The 26,693-nt window shown below is 42.5% G+C and overlaps 1 protein-coding gene across 2 annotated transcripts; it reads left to right on the forward strand.

The window, feature by feature from the left end:
• Positions 1-20,137: 20,137 nt before the first annotated feature.
• On the forward strand, positions 20,138-26,210 carry LOC311236747 (uncharacterized protein). 2 transcript variants are annotated; one of them, XR_014620240.1, is made up of 3 exons: positions 20,138-20,236; positions 20,769-21,851; positions 26,111-26,210. XR_014620240.1 is itself a non-coding variant. In XM_084324496.1 (2 exons), the coding sequence occupies exon 2, from the start codon at positions 20,909-20,911 to the stop codon at positions 21,731-21,733; it is 825 nt and encodes a 274-aa protein (XP_084180622.1). In that variant the 5' UTR covers positions 20,138-20,236; positions 20,769-20,908; the 3' UTR covers positions 21,734-22,261. The 2 variants fall into 2 exon arrangements, 1 of the variants encoding a protein (XP_084180622.1); XM_084324496.1 differs by lacking the exon at positions 26,111-26,210 and having other exon boundaries at positions 20,769-22,261.
• Positions 26,211-26,693: the final 483 nt, after the last annotated feature.

The following is a 26,693-nucleotide window of genomic DNA, read 5'->3' on the forward strand; positions in this document are numbered from 1 at the left end:
GTGATCGATTTCTGTGTTAAAATGTCCAACTCCAAGAGGGGTTCCTGCACAGGCCCCGCCCACCTCCAGGGTATGGGGCCCCGCCCACCTTCAGGGTCTGAGGCCCCGCCCACCTCCAGGGTATGGGGCCCCGCCCACCTCTAGGGTCTGGGGCCCCGCCCACCTCCAGGGTCTGAGGCCCCACTCATACCTTTTGAAGTATACAGAACATTCGTTATTGAAATCAAGAAACCTTTACTAGCATGCTTTGAATACTCATTCAGTGTCGGCCATCAAACAGGCACAAAAAGAAGGTTTAATCTCATTACTTTTAAAGCAAAGTTAATACAAAGATCATGTAAAGAAATAAAACTGGAGACCACTTACTTTATTATGCTGTGATGCCGTATTCTGGCTAAATGTATTGCCTTAAGAATAAAAAAAAGTGATTCAACACACAATTCATTATGATCAAACTGGTTTCTTAGAAGGGAGATTTATTGGAGATGACATTATCCGTCTTCTATAGTAGAAATAATTGATTATGATGCTTATGATGCAGAGGACAAAGCCGGTCTAATATTTGTAGCTGACTTTGAGAAAGCATTTGATACAGTCAGGTGGGATGTCATGTATCAGTGTTATATAAAATATTTCAATTTTAGAGGCTTCTTGATTTTTATGGTCATGTATCAAGATTCCATAAGTAGAATAATCAACATTGGGCATATATCTGCAAGCTTTAAACTGTCAAGGGGAGTTAGACAAGGATGTCCACTTTCTGCATATGTTTATTATGGTAATGACAATAATGGCTGTAAAAGTAATAAATAATACAGACATCAAAATATCCCATGTAGGCTACATATCCCAGAAGACAGAAAATACTTGACAAAAACGAATCTAGAAGATAAACTCCAGTGTACCAGTTTCTTTAACATTTTCAAACATTATGTGATACGCCAATACCGATTTCAGTCGAGGAAGATATTATGTAATATGTACAATATCTCTGTTGAACTGTTTTAAAACTCAGTTAAAAATATTAGATCAAATCTATATATTTTATAAAAAGGAGTTATCTCTGCAAAACATTTACTTATACCTGCATTACCTTTTACAATTATTTAGGGGGAACACTGACAGTATTGCAATAATTGTTAAATACAATTATCTTGCTTGGTAAGATTACAATTTTTAAAGACCCCCAAATCAAAATCTTTATCCATTTATATATTTTCTTAAACATCACTATCAACTAGAAGAAACAATCACTTCAAGAAAAGTTAAAGATAGCGAATTAGAAAAAGGGAAAACATTTCCAAAGCTCAGCATTGGGACATTGAATATTGTCTACTCATTTGGATTTTTTGTTTTGTTTTCTCCTTTGAATCGACAGTACATATACTTTGTAGATATGTCGATTATATGATTTATTAGGAGAGTGTACTAAATACTGTTTAAGTAAAGTATTTACTTTATTAATAGAAGGTAACTTGCAATTGTTTGATGTGACACTACGGGGAAATTACATTTTTTATAATTATTATTAATCTCAAGTTTCAAGTTTGTTTATTATTTGTCACAACAAAATACAGAATACTTTATGATGAAATGCTTGTTTCTGTATGAGCCCCTGAGAGTGTGCTACATACAGTAATCTTTATTCACATTTAGATAAGGGTTAATTGCTTTTTATTCCACCTTTTATGTAGCTTGATCAGTCAAGAGACCACAATATGTCAATTGTAAATGCCTGAGCAAAGGAGCACAGATGGTGGATATACTGTACCCTTAGGTGATCTGTGACCCCGGTCTGGATCTGGATAGTTGCGGCTAGTCACTACCTTGTTTATGACCCCTATAGCCGGCAGAGAGGAGATTTATGGAGGCAAGTTGCAGGTGGTAAAAGCAAACAAAGAGAGAGGGTGAATGAGGACACAGCAAGCATTGTAAAACACCCTTAAGTGCTCAGTATATTTTATTTTATTTTTCAAACCTTTATTTAAACTCGAAAGGCAACTGAGGTTTCCCTAATTTACAGTCACGTTGAGTGTATACAGAAATGAGTGGGAAAAAAACATGTAAAATCACACAGCATATAAATCACTAAATCAATAAGACAACAAGACGACGCAAAAAGCATGGATAACAAATAAATTAAAACGCTAAACACTTATTCATTTTGTATATATATATATGTATATAGTCTCTATAGAGTTCATTTAAGCATATGATTTGACATATTCTATTAGAGCAATGTTAATCCTTACTATATCAGTCAGCGTCACAATGGTTGCTCCTCGGGGTTGTTCTTGAGTTCCATAAGACCACGCTCACTGTACACCATCTTAATCAATGACACCCTCCTCTGTGTCTTATCTAAGTCACACCATGTCCATCTCTGTGACTGTACGTAAGATAAAAAGGTTTACCTTGGCCACCAGCCTGAAGGGCTCGTTTAGGTGTGCCATATGTTGTGGAACTTGCCGTGTTTGATCAAGCTGAGGCATTTGGAAGCAGTGTCCCGCAAAGCCCCGCTAGACCCACGATAGCGCCTGGCGGGGACTGTCTTTCAGAGGCTGTAGCGTGCTCATTTTCCAAGCTAGAGTCAGCGGTATCATAGGGAACTAGACAACCTAAGGTAGTGTGCAAACCATACCATGGTCTTCGGGGGAGCTCATTATTTTTCTTTTGGGGGGGGGGGGGTCAGGAGTGCTGCGCGTGCCTCACAGGGAGGACTTTACTGTGACGCTTGCTGACATAGGCTATAGGTATGAGTAACGTTGCAGAACCACACATAGTCCACAGTACACCACACAGGTCTGCATGCATGATGAAGACGCACATATTGAAATACACATGCTCAAATTAACCCCTCTGATCCAACACTAAAATTCACACACAACAGTCCTATTTACACATAAACACACGGATGAACCAATACCGAACAACAAGTCCACGACCAAACACATCGAGTCTAACATTATTATAGTAGGCAAATGCAACCTTATCGCCACCCACCTGATGGTGACACACAACAGTCCCATTTACACATAAACACACGGATGAACCAATACCGAACAACAAGTCCACGACCAAACACATCGAGTCTAACATTATTATAGTAGGCAAATGCAACATTATCGCCACCCACCTGATGGTGAAGATCTGCCCAATTCTCAAAATCTGCATGTCACAAAAGTAGTCCCCGCAGCAGGCTGCTTCGCCTTCTTTGTAAAACCAAAATTGGTTAGAAGGCTTACTTCTTTGATATTTCGTTTAACTTTCGACATTATCCTGAATACCTGTATTTATTTATTTTAAACGGCGAGTGAAGTTTGATTTGTGCCTGCAGCGCCGCCACGCTCTGAATGCAAGAAACGCAAGAATAGCATGCATGTTTTGCCATCTATTACGACTTACGAGTAGGCTATATCTGCAGTGCCGCAACCCCATAGATTTATGCTATTGTCTATTACGGTGAATTAGTGCGCAAATCATTAATCATACATCAAAATAGCCTAATTTTATTATTATACACGATGATGACGATACAGAAAAATTAGAAATGCATGGCAAAAATAGCATTTATTGTCAGTATTTTAGAGACCCCCCAAAAATTCACAAATCATGTTTTCAGGGGGGCTGATGTCTCATATAGGGGAGCCATGGCTCCCCCAGCTCCCCCATGGTTCGCACCCTGATCATTGATACCAACTTTGTACCAACCTAGCTTGTCGCGAAGGGGGCTAAATCATGCTCCAAGTAAGGGAAAAACACCGCCATGGCCGTTCTCAAATGGCCCCTTGACCTCTCACCAAGATATCTGAATGGATGATTATATTAATCCCATGCAGTCTTGGGCAAGAACCATGCAGTTGTTTTGCATGCAGTACAAATGTGTTGTTTTCACCTACATACTGGGGTCCCTAAATAATCTTGGAATTGCATAAATTCCATAACTGGAAAGCTGAAGCTCCCATGAGCTCAATTGAATTCCTCTGTGATAATGTTAGTTCCCATAGCAACCATTTCATTGTAGTGAGGATTTTTTTTTAAACTTGACCTCACTGTGTGACCTATTGTGACCTATTGTGACCTCTAGCATAATCACAGCCTCACAACCACAAACTAATTTCCAGAACAGAAGTGCTGGAGGTATTTTGTTCAACCAGTTAATTCAGAATGGATCTAAATACACCCAATGAGACCAGATCAACATGATTTAAATCCTTCTGAAATAGATTCCAAGTAGAGGGAGCAGTGTACATAAAAGCCTCTTTTCACAGTTCTGTATGGGCTTTAGGGACTGATAGCAAGATAAAGTCCTGGGAACGCAGACACGAACAGTTTTCTGAATGATGTAGTTGCATACATACTGTAGGATGGAAACAAACCAAGAACTGCCTTATGAATAAAAATATTTACAAGGCAGACACATGTAGACACTGTGGACTATATATATATATATATATGCAGGCATCTCCACAGTGTCTACATGTGTCTGCCTTGTAAATATTTTTATTCATAAGGCAGTTATTGGTTTGTTTCCATCCTACAGTATGTATGCAACTACATCATTCAGAAAACTGTTTGTGTCGTATAATATATATATATATATATATATATTGTGACAAGCCTGGTGGTGTTCAGGCTCGGCACGGTTCAAAACAAACAAATTCAACTGTCCACACAAGCACAATTTCAATAAATAAAATATATTTATTGAATAGAAGCAAAAATAGTCCGATGGGCAATTAGAGTAGTCGGATAACAGTCCAAGGTCAAAAACACATATCAGGCTCTCGTACAAAAAGGGAATGTTCAATACTCAGGGTTTGTCTTCTGGTCCAAAGTCAGTTTCACAAGGGGGTATCTCACCTCACAAACTCTGTATCTCGCTCTCTCTCTCTGCACTCTGCTCCTTCCTCACCTCCACTCAACATTACTCTGTCTTACCTAGGGTTTTATGTTATGTGTGTGTGTGTGGGGGATGTGGGTGATCACGTGGTGCACAGGTGTGTTCTATCAGTCCTAATCAGCTCCCTAATTGACTCTCCTCTGCCCGTGGCAGTAGTATCTCCCTTCCTCCACGTAGCCATGGAACGGGGGATGATATCTGCCACAATGTATATATATAACATCACCATAATCAAGCATAGCCATAAAGGTACCAGCAACAAGTAATCTTTTAGTCTCAAAGGAAGATTTATTTTCTGAGTTTAATAAAAAAAACTGTTCAGGTGGTCATCCAAATATCCAAAAGTGGTACAGTAATATGTTTTCTGATTTTCTCATTTGAGCGGCCCTGCTGGGACCCACAGCAAGAAAGACCAATCTAATTTGGGTCGCTGATACCATGTTGTAGTGTGTTCTGTGTCCTCCTTGAGGAAGTCCAGTGTTTTTCCATGATTCAATTCCAGGTTAGTTCTGTTGCAGAGACAACCCTTTGACTCCAGGTCAGTTCTGTTGCAGAGACAAACCCTTTGACTCCAGGTCAGTTCTGTTGCAGAGACAAACCCTTTGACTCCAGGTCAGTTCTGTTGCAGAGACAAACCCTTTGACTCCAGGTCAGTTCTGTTGCAGAGACAAACCCTTTGACTCCAGGTCAGTTATGTTGCAGAGACAAACCCTTTGACTCCAGGTCAGTTCTGTTGCAGAGACAAACCATTTGACTCCAGGTCAGTTCAGTTGCAGAGACAAACCCTTTGACTCCAGGTCAGTTCTGTTGCAGAGACAAACCCTTTGACTCCAGGTCAGTTCTGTTGCAGAGACAAACCCTTTGACCCCAGGTCAGTTCTGTTGCAGAGACAAACCATTTGACTCCAGGTCAGTTCTGTTGCAGAGACAAACCCTTTGACCCCAGGTCAGTTCTGTTGCAGAGACAAACCCTTTGACTCCAGGTCAGTTCTGTTGCAGAGACAAACCCTTTGACTCCAGGTCAGTTCTGTTGCAGAGACAAACCCTTTGACTCCAGGTCAGTTCTGTTGCAGAGACAAACCATTTGACCCCAGGTCAGTTCATTCATTCATTCCAGAGAATAATACATTATGATTTATTTTTTAATGAAGGATGGTGCGTTTGAAGAACTGAAATTATAAGAAGTTCTTCTTCTAGCCTAATGTGCAGCAGCCCACACATCATTCTGGTTGGCTGAGAGACAGGGTATCTTGAATGGCTCAGACATGTTTGTGTGTGTGTGTGTGTGTGTGTGTGTGTGTGTGTGTGTGTGTGTGTGTGTGTGTGTGTGTGTGTGTGTTGAATGTGTATGAGTGTGAATGTGTTTGTCTGTGAGAAGTGTCTGTGTCAGTGTGCTAGCAGAAATTTGGGTCATGGGTGACAGCGTTGGCACTAAAGCGTTGGTTCTTATCCTTTTTCATCCAGTGTTTCTCTCTCTCGCTGTCATAGCCACTGCAAGTCATTTGAATGTGTTCCAGTTGTTTCTTTTCTTGCCAAGTGCTTCTGAATGGGCTCTGGTAGCCTTGTATGTGTTCCTTATGGTTGATGAGTGCTTTTAGAAGAAGAAGATTACTTTATTGTCAATGCACACAAGGTCATTGAAATTAGATTTAGTCTTTTTGCATATCCCTTCTAGTTACACATTTTGCAAATCCCCCACAAACTTAGGTTAAGATGGTGGGCACCGTAGAAGTAATACCAGCCACCCTGCAGTCACCAGCTCGCAGCTGGAATACACCCTCCTGTCAGTGGCGGGGATCGAACCAGCAACCTTTTGGTTACTAGCCGGCCTCTTTACCTCCAGGCCATCCTGCCTCCACAAGAGAGTCTTCAACCCCATAACCCCTTGTAAAAAGGCTCTGGTCAGGTGACCACCTACACCTATAGGGAGAGTTCTACTGACATCTGCTTTTATCTGCAAGAAACACTTGCCGGTTCCGTAATCTGAGAGAAACACAAGTGTAAATACGAGATTACAGTTTTGGTGGCTAAATCACCCCTGACCAGCTCCTGATGATAACAGATCTTTTTGATATAGTATTCCCTTTTCCAATATCAACGGGACAGGTTCCGAGAGTGCCAGGTGGAGATATTGACTGGGCAAGTAAGAGAGATGGTCTTTCTCTTCCTCTCCTCTGTGCAGCGTCAAAAGTTATTAGACAAATAAATGATGCTGTCATTTATTTGTTCCCTGAACGCTGGCTGAATCAGATACTGTAGCACTCTGGCTTCTCACAACGAACACACCGCCTCTTGATCCACAGGGCCACGGCGGTGACAAACATGGTCCATTTTGATAGCAGTGATACTACAGCTGTGTTACATTTTTAAATAGATTTATTATTCAATACTTTTTTGCAAATGAAAGTTCATCTCTGATCTTAAGCAGATACTGTGTATAATGTGCGGCTATGTTTGTTTTATTTCCTACTTACAGGTACCACAATTGAAGAAAAACATTGTAAACCACTGCACCACTAACAATACGCTTCTAGTCTCTAGAATAGCTTTTGACTTTCAGTGTATTAAAAATATTTTTTATTTAACCTTTATCTAAAAGTGCTATATATACAATTGTATGAAGAGTAATACTACTAATAAATAATAATAATTAAAAAAAGAACATCCATAGAGCTTTTAGAAAGGTGTAGATATTTTAGAAAGTATCCAGATCACGAAAAAAAGAAGTTGAAGAGGCTGTGAAGTCACTGGCCACGGACAGATCGCCCGGCGAGGATGAGATCCCTGCTGAACTGATTAAGAACTCTGGTGACCGATGCATCGAGCTCCTTGTGAAACTGGTAAACAACATCTATAACTCAGGAAATATTCCAAATGATTTCCTGAAAATCAATGTTCATTCCGATCCCAAAGACCGGAAGAGCCACAGAATGCAACAATTACAGGACTATCAGTTTGATATCTCATGCATCAAAAGTACTCCTGAAAATCATCAAGAACAGAACCCATAATTGAACATCAGCTCTCGGATAGCCAAATGGGTTTTCGCTAGGGATGTCCGATATTATCGGCCGACCGATATTATCGGCCGATATCGGCAGTAAAATGTGATATCGGAAAATATCGGTATCGAATTTTTTTTTTTTTTTTTTTTTTTTTTTAACATTTTTTTAACCTTTATTTACCCAGGCAAGCAAGTAAGAACCAATTCTTATTTTATTTATTGTCAAAAGTATGCATGTTGGTTTAATTCAACAACAAGAGATATGTAATGTTAATTTTTACTTTTTTAATTATCATATTTTGCACAGATAATGCTTACATTTAGAAAGCCTTTTGAATGCATCCAGTGAAATTATTAATTACCTGAAATTATTCAGTTTTTTTGGGGGGAAACCCTGCATATATCGGTATCGGTTGATATCGGTATCGGTATCGGTATCGAAATTAAGAGTTGGACAATATCGGAATATCGGTATCGGTAAAAAAGCCATAATCGAGCATCCCTAGTTTTCGCAAAGGAAAAGGAACAAGAGATGCAATCTGCCAACTCAGAATCATTGGTGAAAAATCGATAGACCAACAGAAGAAGCTGTATATTTGCTTCATCGATTTCACGAAGGCCTTCGACAGAGTTGAACATACAACATTGATGAGAACAATGGAAGAATTCAAAATACCAGTTTCTGACCGAAGAATAATTGCCAACTTATACTGGAGGCAGAAGGCTAATGTTATAATAGGAAAGGAGAAATCAAGAGACTTCCCGGTGGAGAAGGGTGTAAGACAAGGATGCATCTTGTCCCCTGTACTCTTTAATATGTACAGTGAATCACTGATGAAAAAAGGTCTGAGAGGAGGGAAAGGAGTAAAATTTGGCGAAGAGAACATCACCAATATAAGATACGCGGATGACACTGCTATAGTCTGTAACTGTCAAGAAGATCTACAGGACATGATGAATAAGCTGAATGTCGAATGCAAAAACTATGGAATGTCGCTAAACACAAAGAAAACTAAAGTAATGATCATTGAAAAAACACCAGGAACTGTTTGTAAAATACAGGTGGATGGAGAAAAACTTGAACAAGTGAAGGAGTACATGTACCTTGGAAGCTGGATCAGTGAAGGTGGAAGAGCTAACATGGACATTAAGAGAAGAACCGGAATTGCAAAGGGTGCATTCTGGAACCATAAAGAATTATTGAGAAGAAACATAAGTTGAAAAACGAAGACCAGGATTTTGGAAACGTATGTTATGTCAGTCTTTTCATACGGAGCAGAAGCATGGACACTGAATGAAGAGGCAAAGAGGATGATAGACTCTTTTGAAATGTGGACGCTGAGGAAGATGCTGAAGATAACATGGAAGGATAAGATCAAGAATGAGGAGGTACTGAGAAGAGCGGATATGCAAGGAGGACAGCTGCTGGAGAGGTTGAAAAAGAGAAAGATGGAGTTGTGCGGGCATGTTCTGAGCGGATCCAGTGGGGAGATGTTCAAGAAGATGGTGATGGGGAAGGTGGATGGAAAGAGAGGAAGTGGAAGACCAAGAAGAGGCTGGGTAGACGACGTCTGTGATTGGAGTGGAGTGAGAGGCGGAGTCACGGAGTTGGAGAGAAGAAGTGGGGACAGAATGGGTTGGAGAGTGATAGGCAACCTTCGGAACGAAGAAGCCACCTAATGATGATGATCCCCCCCCCCCCCCCCCCAAAAAAGATGTATTGATTAATGAATTGATCATAAAATAAATGTTGCAGGTCCAAAATGAATGTTGTTGTTGCAGACATTGATATTATATCAATAGCATCTTAAACTACAAAATATCGAGATTTTAAAGTGTTCTGGCCAAAACAGGCGACAGCACATCTAACAGGGTTGCAGACAATATAGAACAATTACAGACAATACAATTTAACGTTACATAAAAGTCACAGTCACAAAACATCATCTAGTCCAAAGGTATACAGGAGCAATCAGTTAGGTCAAAAACAACGGCAGCCAGATGTACTTGTCTCCAGATCCATTCAGAATGGATCTAAATACACCCGGTTCAGTACAGGCTTTAGGGACTGATAGCAAGAATAAATCCTGGGAACTCAGACAGCAACTTCCAACAGTTTTATGAATTTTATACTGTAGTTGCATAGAAGGTGACTTCAGACTGTACACACTGTGACCTGATAGTCCTATTATGTTTGTTCTATCATGTTCTATCAGTTTGTTCTGATAGTCCTAAGTTAAAAAGCCTTTGTTTGATTATTACATGATCCACAGAACCTTGCATAAATCAACAAAGAGAAGTGGACAGTGATGTCTATTATATAAAGATACTATAAAATCATTAACTACTTCTATATTGTTTATTCTGTACCAAGCATCTAGAAGTGACATCCTACTGACTAGTTAAGGAGTTTAACTAGTTAAGGCTACTGAAGGAGTGTTTGAATTCTAAGTAAAAGTGTTTGAACTGGTAATAATTACTACTATGCACTCAAGACTGTAGCACTCGTGCGGCTGGGTAGCGTAGAGGTCTAAGCACGTCTCTACCACCGCAGAGACTCTGGGTTTGAATCCAAGTCAGCGGATGACCACCAGCTTGGTCAGTCGTCCCTACGAACACAATTGGCAGTGTTTGCAGGTGGGAAGCCGGTGGGGTATGAGTCGTGGTTGTTGCCATAGCGACTCCTACTGGTCGGTCTGTTCAGCAAGGAGGGGATCTGGGGGAGATAGTGTGATCCTCCACACGCGTTACTCTCTCCCAGTGAAACTCCTCGCTGTCAGGTGAAAAGAAGCGGCTGGCGACTCCACACGTATTGGAGGAGGCATGTGGTCGTCTACACTGTCCCCAGACCGACAGTAGGGTAGTGACCAGGAAGGGAATTGCCAGAATTACTCAAATTTGGTGATGGGAGGAAGGAAGGCAGAATTGTTAGCTGCCAGAATTGTACCCTTCCTGCTGAATTGTTGTAAAGAACTTGTAGGTCGCTTTGGATAAACGTGTCAGCTAAATTACTAAATGTAAATGACTTTGTATATAAAAGAAATCATTCAATTGTTCACTCAGAGATCCCACTATCTTGACTAAGACTGACAGGTTGGAGATGGACATGTAATCTTTTAAGAGGGCAGGGTCACCTTCTTTTAACAGGGGAAGAACAAAGGTGGATTACCAGATGAAAGGTGGTGCAATAAAATCAGCTGCCAACTTCAGAAAGTATGGCTCTAGATTATCAGCACATGCTGACTTAATGGTGTCTAAAATCTTAAGGGCTTTGTGTAGCAGCTGTTATCACCAGTGATAAAAGGCTTAATTCAATTTATATCCTGAAAGCCAGAGCATGTTAATGAATTGGCTTGGTCGCTCAATAAAAGATATTCCTTCGTCCCATTCAATAGGGCTTGTAAAAGCTATTAAGTCAAGTGTGTGTGTGTGTGTGTGTGTGTGTGTGTGTGTGTGTGTGTGTGTGTGTGTGTGTGTGTGTGTGTGTGTGTGTGTGTGTGTGTGTGTGTGTGTGTGTGTGTGTGTGTGTGTGTGTGTGTGTGTGTGTGTGTGTGTGTGTGTGTGTGTGTGTGTGTGTGTATTTTTCCCTGCCAATATTTTCCCTGCCAAGATGTCAGACACAGGCATGATCCTGTGTGTGTGTGTGTGTGTGTGTGTGTGTGTGTGTGTGTGTGTGTGTGTGTGTGTGTGTGTGTGTGTGTGTGTGTGTGTGTGTGTGTGTGTGTGTGTGTGTGTGTGTGTGTGTGTGTGTGTGTGTGTGTGTGTGTGTGTGTGTGTGTGTGTGTGTGTGTGTGTGTGTGTGTGTGTGTGTGTGTGTGTGTGTGTGTGTGTGTGTGTGTGTGTGTGTGTGTGTGTGCGTGCGTGCGTTCGTTCGTGCGAACTGTCATCATTCTTGTCCTATTTAAACTCTTGTGTAGACTAGAATCCATCACTTTCAGCATGGAAAAGAGCCGAGAATCCATTCACTTCCTAGACGTAAAACTAACTAAAGTTAATAACCGGCTAATCGCCACAACCATTTACAGAAAACCAACGGATAAAAACAACCTCCTACAGTTTTCTAGTCACCACCCGGTGCCTTTAAAGAAAAGCCTGCCTGTTACAGTGGCCATGGCAGAGTTAAGACACTGCTTTGTGTAGCCCTTTTCATCAAATCTTCCCAACATACTTTCACTTTCTGAGTGGAACTCCTCCTGAGAGCCATACGCTTGAGTCTGTATAATTGACAAATTAATCAAATTGAAAGAAGATAACTATTCCGTAAGAAAGAAAGAAACAGAACATCAGGCACCATCAATTATGTCCTTACTTATGATCCATTTAGTTCCGCTATTAAGTCCACAGTCATGAAACACTACATTCTATCATCAGATAGAACCTTAAATGACCGCTTCCAACACCCTCCACGATTTACGCATAAAAGGGCTACCAATCTGAAGGACCGCCTAGTTAGAGCAGACTCGTATTCAAGGCCAGAGCCTTTTATTCATGGAAGCTTCCCATGTAGAGCATGTACATCTTGTAGCCACATGATCAAAACAAACACATTTCACGACTCCCACACCGGGAAGAATTACAAGATCAGATCGCTAATGACATGTAATTCCACACACATAATATATTTATTATTCTGCCCATGTAAAAAATACTATATCGGACAGACATCCCGCAAATTAAAAATCAGATTGAACGAACACAGAAGCAATATAAAGCAGGTATTAATATATTAATAATAATAATATATTAATAGACATTAATTCCCCTGTGGCACGACATTTGAACAAAATGGATCATAAAATCAATGACCTCAAGTGCATAGGTCTAGAGATGGTTTTTCTTAATAGAAGGGGTGGTAACCATGAACAACTTCTTTTACAACGGGAATGTGTATGGATTCATCGGCTCAAATCTATGTACCCATCTGGGATGAATGAAGAGTTCAATTTGGCTCCATTCCTTTAGGTGAAAACTATTCTATGTTGTTTACTGTATAAACAATAACTAGTACACTGATTAATGAATGGTCTAACAACCTGATACCCCCAATGTACTAGTTTTTTGTTCCATACAGACTTGTAAATATTGTATTGTAATTAGTGCTGTCAATCGATTAAAATATTTAATCGCGATTAATCGCATGATTGTCCATAGTTAACTCGTGATTAATCGCAAATTAATCGATTTTTTTTAATTAAATCTACCTTAAACGGATCTTTTTCAAGTTCCAAGTTTTAATACTCTTATCAACATGCAAGTCAACAAATGCTTGCTTTATGCAGCCATTTAACACAAAAGGATGACCCTCATGCATTGCAAATTTGCATCAAATTCAAAACAGAGTGATGCACTAAATAACTTAAAAGAAAATAATAATTTAAAACAATGAATAAAGTGTGCATGAAATAATAGGGGAAAGAAAACGTTAGGAACTTGTTACATTCACCCACACAAGGGCTGAGTAATCACACACCCCCCCTCTCTCTCTCACACACACACTACGCCAGCTGCCTAAATATTAAAGGCAACCAACTTGTGTCTAGCCACGCCCAATTTGCGTCTAGCCACGCCCCCGCGGCGACGCGGCAGCAGCAGAGCGGAGCTCTGTCGCGGCAGCATTATGTAGCAGTAATCCCCCCTCTTTTAACATTGACAACTAGCTCAACTGGTAGTGCCGCCTTTCTATGGATCCTCTGGTCTGTTGGTGACAAGTTTGATTCCCTTGAATTTTTTTTTTTTTTTTTTTTTAACGTGCATTCTTTCGCCGGTTAAGTTTAGGCATGTTAACTTTAAGCATTGTTTCGGAGTTGGTTAAGGTTAAGGTTAGGCATTGTTTCGGAGTTGGTTAAGGTTAGAAGGGTTACGTTTAGGCGCTGTTAAGGAGCTGGTTATGGTTAGAGTTTGTCTTAGAGAATGGCAATATTCTTTCGGAGTTGGTTAAGGTTAAGGTTAAGGTTAGGCATTGTTTCGGAGTTGGTTAAGGTTAAGGTTAAGGTTAGGCATTGTTTCGGAGTTGGTTAAGGTTAGAAGGGTTAAGTTTAGGCGCTGTTAAGGAGCTGGTTAAGGTTAGAGTTTGTCTTAGAGAATGGCAATAGACAGCCTATTTCCGCGCTGCAGCTCTCTCGCGCTGCCGCGGTCACATCAGAGAAACGCTAAACACAAGTTGGTTGCCTAAAATATTCACGCCTCCCAGCTCTCTTTCTCTCTTGCCCCTTCCTCATCTCTCTCACCACCCTCTCTCTATATATATATCTCACACACACATACACACACACACTTCAGAAACAAACATAGTATCAATGAGAGCATCAATAATACACCTGAGTGAAGTCTAGTTAAAAAAAAAAAAAAAGTAAATAGAATCGGGCGATAGCGCGTCAATACCGCGTTAACTTTGACAGCCTTAATTGTAATATGTATTAATATGTGTTGTTTCATACATAGCCATTATACGCATTCATGTGATACTGTGATGATATCTACCTGTCAATCTTGCCCTGCTAATTAATTACTGATCATGACGTCAACCTAGCCTGATTGCTGATTGTTCCCATCTGCATGTTGTCAAGTACAGCCTAGTTAAGGTTTGTTTGTCGGCCGGATGGCTGAAAACGTTTTGTGCGTATACAACTTGTGCATATTAAAATAAAAACAACGACTTTCCTCGAGTGCGGTCCCTACTCCATTTTTTGTGTGTTAAATTTAAGTAATTAATGGACTGAGATAAATGTAATTATTGCACTAGTATGAATGTAATTATTGCACGACAACAAATGTTGTGCTAGATCTGGTAGGTTTGCTTTAGAAAGACAGTCATCATATTGCACATGAGGGGCCATTCACCGCTCAGTGGAGTTTATTGTGCTTGTGGGCGGCACAGGGACAGAGCCTGTCGGTCGTGTTAGTGCCTGTCAGACAGGTGGCGTCCAGGACGCGTGTATATTTTCCCTAACGCACTTTCACTTGCGCGTTCGGGTTCCGCGATCTGATTGGCCACTGACGTTTCTCTCAGCGCCAATCGCGTTACGCCTAGTTATGCCTCTAACAGCCTGCTAGCTAGCTAACGCCTAGTTCTATCACTGGTTAAGCTTGGCAACTCTTTCGAAGTTGGTTAAGGTTAGAGTTTGGAATCAGGGCTGGTGGTCTATCGCCCTACTCTAAACCAAACTCTAACCTTAACCAACTTCGAAAGAGTCACCAAGCTTAACCAGTGATAGAACTACAGTAGGCGTAACGCGATTGGCGCTGAGAGAAACGTCAGTGGCCAATCAGATCGCGGAACCCGAACGCGGAAGTGAAAGTGCGTTAGGGAAAATATACAAGTATTTGTTGTCTCTGTGGATGCAGCGGGAGCTGGAGATGTCCCATAGGCCCAGGGCAGCCCAGGGCAGTTAATGAGCTATACACCTATGACTGAACTCCCACCTCACCAACTCTATCATAAAATGGTCCTTACTGAATTCGGTCGTTAAAGAACCCAGGATGCCTATCGTAAACTAGCAGCCACTTTAACACTTTAACATGAGCGGGCACACACTCATGCCGCACTCACACACACTTATTGCCAAAAGGAAAGGCCACTTTAAATTAGTATAGCAACAGTAACAGTATATTGCACTACCAAAGCTACCTAGCATGTCCTATAAATAACTATGTACAGATACCGAGATGTCACACCATGTTACCTGTTACCTGTTATTGCACAATGTTGTTTTTATTGGATTCTATTATATGTTGTACCACTGTATTGCACATCGTTGCGGGCAAGACCACCCGCATTTCATTGTATACTTGTATGCCGTGACAAATAAAACTCTTGACTTGTAAAGAGTAGGGGGTTCCCCGACGTTCCTGGCCAAAATGACATTTTATGAATGAAACGTGTTATATTGCTTGGTTTGGGGCGTAATTCCGCATGTGACTAGCATAAATTAGCCCGGAGTCTTGTGTGGTTCTATTGAGCACATTCTCATTCGGGATATCTTGAGGTGAGAAGTCATGGGACCCCCTTGCATTTTGCTCCCATCAAATTTAAACTAGATTAACTTTGGAGCAAAATCTACCCCATTTGCCAGTATATTAGCATGACCTGGCTGGTACCTTTGGATTAGTCTAGTTTTGTACTTTTGTCTAGTTTTGTCTAATTTCATATGGTACCAGTACCGTCATAGAAATTACCCCACTAGAGTCCTTTAACACTGTCCGTGCCACTCACGAGATTTCTCGGGTTTCTTTATAGGTGGTTGCTAGCCACTCACGAGATTTCTCTGATTTTTTTTTTTTTTTTTTTTTAGCGATCTGAAAAATTATTGCATCACCCAAGTATAGCCGAGGGGCGCCGGCGATCACTGTGGAAAAAAGCGCCCCCTGTCGTCTCCCAGATGACATAAGTGATTTTGGAATGGACTCAATGAAAATGAATGGGGAAAAAAATCCGGTACTCCACATTTTCCAGTTCACTGATCCAGCCGGGGTTACCACAGTTCATTCTGGAACCTCAGGCCCCGTCCACACGAACGCTGGGTTTAATGTAACCGTGATTGTATGTGCGCAGTTGCACTGTTCGGCCACACACAACCGGGGATTTGCTACACTGCAACCGCGGTCTTTGAAACCGGTGGCCAGGGTGGAGTTGTGCGGTTTTGCAGTTGCGTGTGGGCATAGCAACCGAGGTTATTCCCAGTGTTTACAGCAGAGCTGTCGCAATTATTCCCCATGTTCACGGCAGACCGCGGGGTAGAGAGATTAGAGCAGAGCCAACTACACCAGTGTTTACAGCAGAGTTGTCCCAAGTAGCGTTATATGAAAATGATTGTAACAAACTTTTGTTCAAAACGTATCGTCTGTGTTGAAGAGTGTTGTGATCGACTGATGTCTGTTGACGCTCAGAGTAAACATGTAGCTGCAGCTAAACTAAACTCATGTGTTGTCAAGTTATTGTTATAAGGAACCCAGTCCAGACTGCATCCCCTTAACAATTGTTTGTATTGAGCCGTATTGTATTGTACCCATTCTGCAATGTGTTAAATAACGTTTGCATCCATTCATTATACTAGCGTTAACGTTACATTATTACGTTAGCATTTAAGCTATATACTATACATAGAGAATGCCATTGACATTAGCATGTAGCTAACAACACCGGAGATCTTTTTTGTGAGACTAAACTATCCGCTCTTGGTGGTAAATTGTGTTGCTGATGGTTTTGTTTCATCAACAAAATGAGAGGCAGAACACAGTGAATGTATCCGTTTGTTTATTGCAGTTTCTTTCTTTGCTGAAAATATATGTTCCGTTGGCAAAATGATCAATAGGGTCCAGCTGTGCTTCTAAACAGGAAGTTTACTTCTTCTTCTTCAGTAAATTAATGGCAGATCGCGACCCAACAGGAAGTTTAGTGAGCGTTCAGTCTTTTCTGATTGGTTGAAATGGCCTTCATGTCTGAACAACATCGCCACCTACTGCTTTGGCATTGTATTACATTGTACTAAATGTATCGGTTGCTGGGTTCCAGCTCTGCCCCGTGAGTACGCAGTTATACACGGTTGTCCACCTGTGTTCACCGTGTGGACGGAGTTTTATTTTTTCAAACTTCGGTCATATTAAATCCAAACTCTCGTGTGGACAGGGCCTCTGATCATGGAGATCTACAGTATCGCGTTGGATCCATACACGTATCGATTTTTTCGAATGGTGATCAGGAATTGGAATATACCAGTTGGATACCATCTGATGTCAGGTAAGGACTCTATGTTATCAGTGTTAGGATAATCAGAGTAAGTTTGATGAAGTTATAAGCTGTTTTGTGAAATGTCTTCTTTCGGTTTCACTGTAAAAGTCCGTGAGGAAATCAACGGAGCGATTATCCGTGCGCGGCCGTAATGTGCTTGCGTGCACGTATAATATTGATCATCTAGCGTTTATTTGACAACGATTCATAAAAAGGCAGACGAATATCAACGTTGTGGAATATTCCACTAAAAGACGATTTTCATAGAATGCTCCAGAATTAGCTGTTTTTTATATCAAAACGGGGGCTTTTCTAACTGCTCTGAAACGGAAACGACGCGATAAAAAAACAATCTGCCTTGACAGCACTGACTGGAAAATAGTCTTTGATAATGCGATGGGCAGATTAGACACATAGCCATAATTTAAAACATAGATTAGGCGATATTAACGTTAACATTGGCGCCGATGGTGGCATTCAGCCGGTAAAACGGAAAACCAGGCGTGGCGCTCAAAGTGTTAAAGACGCTAATACAATGGCAGGAAATGGGTAACATACTGTAGACAAGGCAGCCTGCGGGCTCAATATTCCGGAACCCGAGCATGCAGACTGTGAGCTGAGGATTCCTGAATGTTAAGGCAGTTGAAGAGATAGAGCATAGAGTAATGGATTCAGCACACAGCCTTGTGGAGAGCGGTGTTGAGCGTGAGGGCGGAGGAGAGGTCTGTGGGCGGTTAGTCCTTTATCCAGGTGCAGGTGGGAAAGGGTTAGTGAGGAAGTCATTTATCCAGGTGCAGGAGGGAGATAGTTTATCCAGGTGCAGGAGGGAGATAGTTTGTCCAGGTGCAGGAGGGAGATAGTTTATCCAGGTGCAGGAGGGAGGTCATTTATCCAGGTGCAGGAGGGAGGTCATTTATCCAGGTGCAGGAGGGAGGTCATTTATCCAGGTGCAGGAGGGAGGTCATTTATCCAGGTGCAGGAGGGAGGTCATTTTTTCCAGCTGCAGGAGGGAGGTCATACTGGCAATGGCTGGCTTTTTGGGGACATGGATGATGTCGGCTGACTTTAGGCAGGAAGGGACGATGGCTTGTGTCAGGGAAAGATCTTAGTGAAGACCCCTGAGAGCTGGTCAGCACATGCTTTAAGCACTTTCACTGCCGCACTACCAAACGGTTAACCCTTTCACTGCGACAACACACAGAAGTTTAACCCTTTAGGCGGCTGGGTGGCGCAGCGGACATTGCGCTTGTCACCAACGCAAGAGACACCGGGTTCGACTCCGGCTGTCGGCGTTGCCTCCGCCTTGGGCCAGTCGTCAATTGGCAGAGTTAGCGGGTGGAAGTCGATGGGTGGTAATCTGGACGTTGTGGACAGCGACTCCTACAGGTCGGTTGGGGGACGCCTGCACAGCAGAGACAGGAAATGGCGGGGGTAGTGTGAGCCTCCCACACGATACACCTCACCAATGAGAGTCCGCGCTGGCAGGTGAAAAGATGCGACAGGCTGCCTCCTCGTGTATCGGAGGGGACACATGATGCAAGGCTTCTATCCTCCCTACAACCGGCCAGTGGGGGGCATATGCGAGCAACGTTCAAGACAGGGAATGGGAGAATTGGCACAGCAGAATTGGGATGGGAGAAAAAAATAAAAAGAGAAGAAAAGTGGAGAAAAAAAAGAAGGTTAACCCTTTCACTGCCACACTACAGAAGGTATGGTAGTGTGATAGTAAAGGGTTAACCTTCTGTAGTGTGGCAGTGAAAGGGTTAAGCACTTTCCCAGTTACAGCCTTCCTCTAAGCACACGTCTCACTCTTTCTGTAGAGTGAGTATGTGAATGCCAGAGGCGGGTGGAGGCAATGCGAGCAAAGACATAGTGTGTGTCTCTGTGTGTGTGTGTGTGTGTGTGTGTGTGTGTATGTGTGTGTGTGTGTGTGTGTGTGTGTGTGTGTGTGTGTGTGTGTGTGTGTGTGTGTGTGTGTATCTACTGTATGCCTTTTTGACCTCAAAGCGAGCAAAGAAATAGTGTGTGTTTGTGTGTGTGTGTGTGTGTGTGTGTGTGTGTGTGTGTGTGTGTGTGTGTGTGTGTGTGTCTGTGTGTGTGTGTCCATGTGTATGTATGTGTGTGTGTTTGTGTGTATCCATGTGTATGTACAGTGTATGTATGTGTGTGTGTGTGTGTCCATGTGTATGTACAGTATGTATGTGTGTGTGTGTGTGTGTGTTCATGTGTATGTGTGTGTGCGTGTGTGTGTGTGTGTGTGTGTGTGTGTGTGTGTGTGTGTGTGTGTGCGTGTGTGTGTGTGGTATTGTTTTCCAACACAATCTCAGCAATGAACTGCTTAAAAATACTCCCACCGAAGACATCCTCTACTAGTTTCCTGTAACCATAGCGATGGCGATTGCCATCCAATCAGGTCTCTGCATTGTGTGTCGGGGAAGTGCCCTGTTTCCTGCCGTTTCCACTGGCTTCCTCCCATTGGTGCACTTGGAATGTCTCATTTGGACCTGGAAAGCTACAGAGTCCTAATCCATGGGCTTGTTACATTCGTTTAGATTTTTGTGCAAACGTATCCACAATGCAGACATCACAAGAGTCAGACCAAAGTAAGTTTCAAACTTCCCCTTTTCATTTTACGTGATAATATAGTTGAGTTTTACTTTTATTATGTTAATCGAAGCGTTGCTGAACTGAATGTCGCTTTTCTTTTTTTCCTTATAAGTAATGCATTGTGAGTGATAGATTCTCAAGGTGTTGCTGATGTTGGATGAAAAGAGACTTAGGTTATATGTTGTGGTTTGTGCTTTGTGGTGCTCAAAGCAACAAAAACTTTAGAAAAAAAGAGCAATGTCTCTTCCCAGAAATCATGACCCATTTCCCACAGCCCTTGTTGTGAGTGTCTATTTTCTAACTATTTTCTACCGAACTACACCCTCCATAATAATGAATGCAGTGAATCACTCTGGGTAAGGGGGAAACTATTTTGTATTTTTTTGCCCCTTTAAGCTTCTAAATAATACAATTTTATAATAATAATATAATAATAAACTTTATTTGTATAGCACTTTTCATACAGAGGTTGCAGTTCAAAGTGCTTAATTTTCTTAATTTTTTTTATTTTATGATCTTATCTTATAGAGAATAAGGCAGTTGAGGCCACCTGAAGGCTCTTTGGACAAGCCTACGCATGTGTGTCAGAACCTTTACACCATGGGGTCGACCTCCACACCAATCTACGATCCTTAAGACTCCAGGTTCTGGCATTTCATCCGGCAGCGATGCAGCGGGTTGGGCATCCGGTCACCAGCGGCACCCCTCTCCAGATCCCACCCCAGCCAGAGCCTGCCCGGTCCAGGAACCAACACCCCATCCTGCTGGACACCATCCACCCACTCCTGCTGCCCCAGGCCATCATCAACCCTGAGAAAGGGGTGGAAGGAGGACCCCTCCCGCTCTCCCCCCCTCGCCCTTGCGGTTCCCAGGGGCCTGGACTGGCGTGCTGGAGCATGGATGTGAGAGTGACCGTAGTACTCGTAGTAACGGTGGCCGGAGCCCTGATCCTGCTGCTGTTGTACAGACTTCTCAAGCTCAGACACAAGCTGAAGTTGGCCAAGGCAAGGCACGCTCTGGAATACTGCAGCTTCTTCCACACTGCCACCTATACACTCAAAGACCCCGGACTCTCCCAGATACTGCCTGCCGGTAACGGGAACGTCGTCTCTGAGGTCGCTCCCGCGGTCCAAACGGAGGCCCCGGTGAAGAAGCCCCCCGCTGTCTCCATGCTGCCAGCCCCGCCGGTGTCCCCTCTGCCTCCGTTGCCCGCGCCCCCCCCCACGACTCCTGTCCTGCCTCCGCCGCCTCCCCACCCTCCGCCTGCCCTCCTCATCCCTCCGCCACCTCTCCGTCGTCCGACCCTCCCTCTCCTCCAGACCCTGTCTCTCCCCCTGCCCGTCATCCACACTACCCCGCCCAGCCCTCACCTCTCGTGGGGAGCCAGCTCGGACGTGGAGGTGTACTCCCGGATCGGAGCCTACCGGCCCTCCAGGCACTCCAGTCTGTCCACGCGCTCTCAGGTCATCCTGTTTGAGCACTCCTCACTCTGACCTTTCACCTCCTTCCCCGGGCATGGGTTTCGCCCTCAAAAACAATGGAAATGGCCCTATCTCAAACTATGTCCGAGGGAAGCGACAGTTGTGATTGGAGGATCAAGAAAGGAGATAGGTCAGTTATTTGGTCATCGTTACTCTGTTCTGTAACAGACTGTGTCTTTTGGTTTATAATCAAGTGACGACCCGGGATCCTTTACTCTAAATACTAGGGGTGGGAATCACCAGAGGCCTCATGATACGATACTTGAGTCACGATACGATAGTATTGTGATACTAAATATATTGCGATGTGCTGAGTATTGCGATATATTGCGATTTATTGCCTTTTTTCAACTGCAAAGTAAAACTTTGTCAACATGTTTTATCTAATCAAATAAAGTTCAGTCTGTTCATCTCACTTCAATAATTTTTATTGCAGAACATGGTATTTTCTAAAGCAGGCAGATGTAAACACTGTAATCTGTGTTGCATGTACCTGACAAACTGAACTGTTTGTATTAGTCATATTCCAACTTAACTGAATGCACACGTGTGTGTGTGTGTGTGTGTGTGTGTGTGTGTGTGTGTGTGTGTGTGTGTGTGTGTGTGTGTGTGTGTGTGTGTGTGTGTGTGTGTGTGTGTGTGTGTGTGTGTGTGTGTGTGTGTGTGTGTGTGTGTGTGTGTGTGTGTGTGTGTGTGTGTGTGTGTGGACTACTGTACTATTACAGGTATTGAAATGAACAATGCAACTTCCTTATACAAAAAAAATATATATATATATATATTTAAAAAAAAATTATAAATAATTAAATATCGATACTTGGCGTCCCTGTATCGATACAGTATCGCCACGCAAAGTATCGCGATACTACTACGTATCGATTCCCCCCCCCCCACCCCTACTAAATACTATAATGTAATGTGTTGGTTGTCATAATAATAATAATAATAATACTTCGTTTTATATAGCGCCTTTCAGAGGACCCAAGGTCGCTTTACATAAGGGGTAGTCCTGATGAAGCTGAGAACCCCGCATGAAAAGGACATCATTAAAGGGGAACTATTTTACTATTTCTTTCACTATTTGGGCACTTTTACACAATTCCTGTGAGTCTATGGAACACCTCTGTAATATATATATTTTTTTTATTCATTGTTTTGTATTTCTAATCAAGTCCTCAAAAACAGCATTTTTCTGCCTCAAGATTTCGAGCTGTTTTGAGCCTGGGCTCCTAAACCACTGCGGAGCGTCGTCTTCGCCTGAACATTAACATGCAGCGGTGTCTTTATGACATCACATATAGGCACATTTTCAAACGACTCAGTTCAGTGAGGGTGAATATTGTGAGAGGAGAATTGGAAGAATGCGCCAATATGAGAATTTTGAGACATAGATCATATTAATATAAGTTCACATAGCTAGGAAACAATGCTAAACACTCAAAAAGGCCATTTATAAGATAGTTCCCCTTTAAGTAATAAAGCATAATGCATCCATTATTTCTTCCTGCATTTTGTCAGTGCCAGAAGAAGTTTGTTTTTTGACTCTAATAAAGCATTATGTTTGTCTTTATTAGTTTCTTTGCTTGTTTATGTTTGTTTGTTTGTTTGTTTGTTTGTTTGTTTGTTTGTTTGTTTGTCTTACAAAATAACATTCCCATCCTGGGGATTATGTTGCTAGAGTTGTCTGCAGACTTGACTCTGCCCCACACTAGTGCATTAACCGCTGTGGTTGATAAAGGTTGACTTATTAGACGTGTCTGTTGAGAGTGCTGAGTTCAGCGCTCCGTCCTCCACAGGCTGCAGAGGGCTCAGACCGCAGCGGCTTACTGCGGTTTACTAAGTGGAACAAAACAAGTCAAGCTGACAGTCAGACAGTCAGCTTCTTGCAACGTGATCTATTTATAATCTGTTTCATGTTGACTATGTCATTGATGGGACCTGATGTCTAATGTGGCCGATGCGGCTTCCTCAGATGTGAGGCGTTTCCTGAACTGGCTGCTGGTTTTCCAAGCCAGGGCCCCTCCCTGTTCTCTCTCTCTCTCTCTCTCTCTCTCTCTCTCTCTCTCTCTCTCTCTGTCTCTCTCTCTCTCTCTCTCTCTCTCTCTCTCTCTCTCTCTCTCTCTCTCTCTCTCTCTCTCCTCTTTCTCCCCCACCCTCTCTCGATCACCCCACCCACATTTTCCTTTTCCTATTGGAAGAATGAATATCCTCACTTGTCTTTTGCATTGTGTAAAAACAACTTTGTTTATTTCCAACTGAATTTCCACAGTGTCACTGTGATTATCTGTTTACTACTACAACCATGACACACTGGTGTCTATAACCACAATCTAGTAGTCCCTCTTAAATGTTAGATTGTGTTCACCTGTAATAACTACTTTGTCGTGTCACAGTAGTTGTAGTTTACACATCTTACACGTCTTGTGTAAAATTGAAGAATAGTTTGCACATTTATGAGGGACGTGGTTTGGTGGTTGTCTGTGTTTGTTGCACTCTGGTCCCTTTGGGTGAAAACCGAGACAGTAATTTATCCAGTAATGTACATGACATGTCTCTTGTACATGAGCAAGCTGTAACTGACACCTTAAACAGGGCCTTAACAGACATTTATGAATGGATTGAGTGCAACAAGTTGGTGTTAAATACCTTTAAGACAAAGGCCATTGTGCTTGGATCTAGACACATGTTGGGCATGTATCCTCAGTTAAAACTGTCAATTGGCACCACACAAATTGAACAAGTGAACACAATAAAACTTCTCAGAGTTACTATTGATAGCTCTTTATCTTGGTCTAAACATATCAATAATATTGTCATTAAAATGGGAAGAGGAATTTGTATGACTAGGAAATGTTCTGCTTTCATCACTCCCTCCATAATGAAATCAGTTATTCATTCTTTGGTTTTGTCTCATTTAGATTACTGCCCTGTTATCTGGTCGTCAGCTACAAAATCTAATTTAAAAAAGTTGCAGGTTGCTCAGAATAAAGCGGCTCGCCTGGCACTAGGCTGTTCATACAGGACAAGTATTAGTTTTATGCATGAACATCTGGCATGGCTGATGGTTGAAAATAAATTATTGATGAGTCTTCTAATGCTACTGCGGCACTGGTAAGCCATCTAGCTTGGCTCATCAGTTACAAATGACTTCTGAACATGGTTACAACACTAGAGGGGCCGCTTCTGGTAACATCAGAACAAAAACAGCACCCAAATCAAATTTTCTCAAAGTCAATGGCATATAGGTCAATAGTACTCTGGAATGCTCTGCCGAAAAACATCTTATCCACAATACATAACAAAATAACTTTCAACAAATATATTAACTCAATGGACGCCACGCAGTTGAGCATCGTTTGTACTTACCATGCCAAGCTCTAAGAGATAGGAATAAGTACCAGTGTTTGCAGGGCTATAACTATATTCTATATTATAGCTATGGATACAATACTATGGCCCATTTGACATCGACTATCTATCGCTCAATATGTGTTAAATAAAAAAAAAATTCATCCATACATTCCCGTTTTATACTGTGGTGAATATGCGTATAGTTTTTTTTTGAGTAATCCTGTCTAATCCCAGAAAACGACGCTATGCAGCAATACGTGCATTTCTCGCCTGTACACGCTACTATTTTGAAATCAAATCTATATTATCGATATTATGTTTCATCATGAATGCATGAAAGGGTGGGGGGAGGGTCGTTTTTTTATGCTTTGATCGTCACCAACGGCACACGTTGTGGAGTAACGTTACACACATATGTTGTGATCGAAGTGAAGTCATGGTTGGATCACAGCAGGATTGATACCATATAGCCCTTACCTTAACTAGGATGTACCCCAAAAAGAATATTCCAATTATCTGATCGCGAATCCCAGTATTGATGTCGATCGTGTCGCCAACATAATCCGCCACACATCATGCATCTTGAGCATTTCACGCTTCTCAATCCGATCGGGACAACCGCTCCACTTGCCCGACAAAGAGAAGTCTGACCGGAGACTTTTGAACGATGCACAGGCCAAGATATAATGTTTCAAAGGGTGCTCGATACTGCCACCTGGGTGGATGCGGCCGGTGTTGCACTTTGGCATTCTCAGGATGATTCCCCATGTTAACCCCGAGTCCGTGTGCCTGTAATGAATGGAAATATCGAATAAAAGAAATAACGATGAAAACCCGACTATACTCGGGTCTGGCGCTGAATGGTTGGCGAGTTAACCCGACTTTACTTGGGTCTGGCGCTGATTGAGTTAAGAGACCTAGGACCCCTTCTCTTCTCCCTCTACACTAAATCACTGGGTAACATTATCACGTCTCATGGCTTCTCATATCATTGTTATGCCGATGATACTCAACTCTTCCTCTCCTTCCCTCACTCAGATATCCACGTCTCTGAGCGGATCTCGGCCTGTCTGTCCGACATCTCCGCCTGGATGACGACCAACCACCTCAAACTGAACCTAAGCAAAACAGAATTGCTCCACCTGCCGGCCAAATCCTCCCCCCTGACCGACCTCTCCATCACAGTCGAGAATGCAGCTGTGACCGCGTCCCCGACCGCCAAGAACCTTGGTGTCGTCCTCGACGACCAGTTGAACTTCTCTGCTCACATCGCAGCGACAACCAGAACCTGCAGATTCCTCCTGAGCAACGTCAGAAGGATACGCCCCTTCCTGACAAAAGAAGCCACCCAACTCCTCATCCAATCAACAGTCATCTCCCGCCTCGACTACTGCAACGCACTGCTAGCTGGCCTCCCGGCCACTGCCACCAAGCCTCTTCAACTCATTCAAAACGCAGCGGCCCGCCTGATATCAAACCTACCGAAGTCGGCCCATGTCACCCCACTTCTTAGGGACCTGCACTGGCTCCCCATTGCTGCACGTATCCGCTTCAAGGCCCTCGACCTAGCATACCGTGCAGCAAAGGGAACCGCTCCCGCCTACCTCCGGTCAATGGTCTC

Source organism: Notolepis coatsorum, assembly GCF_963971535.1.
Source record: "Notolepis coatsorum genome assembly, chromosome: 11".
NCBI classification, from domain to species: Eukaryota; Metazoa; Chordata; class Actinopteri; order Aulopiformes; family Paralepididae; genus Notolepis; species Notolepis coatsorum.

Excerpts from the sequence above, each read along its gene's own strand:
- LOC311236747 (XM_084324496.1), top strand. The coding sequence starts at position 20,909 with ATGCAGCGGGTTGGGCATCCGGTCACCAGCGGCACCCCTCTCCAGATC.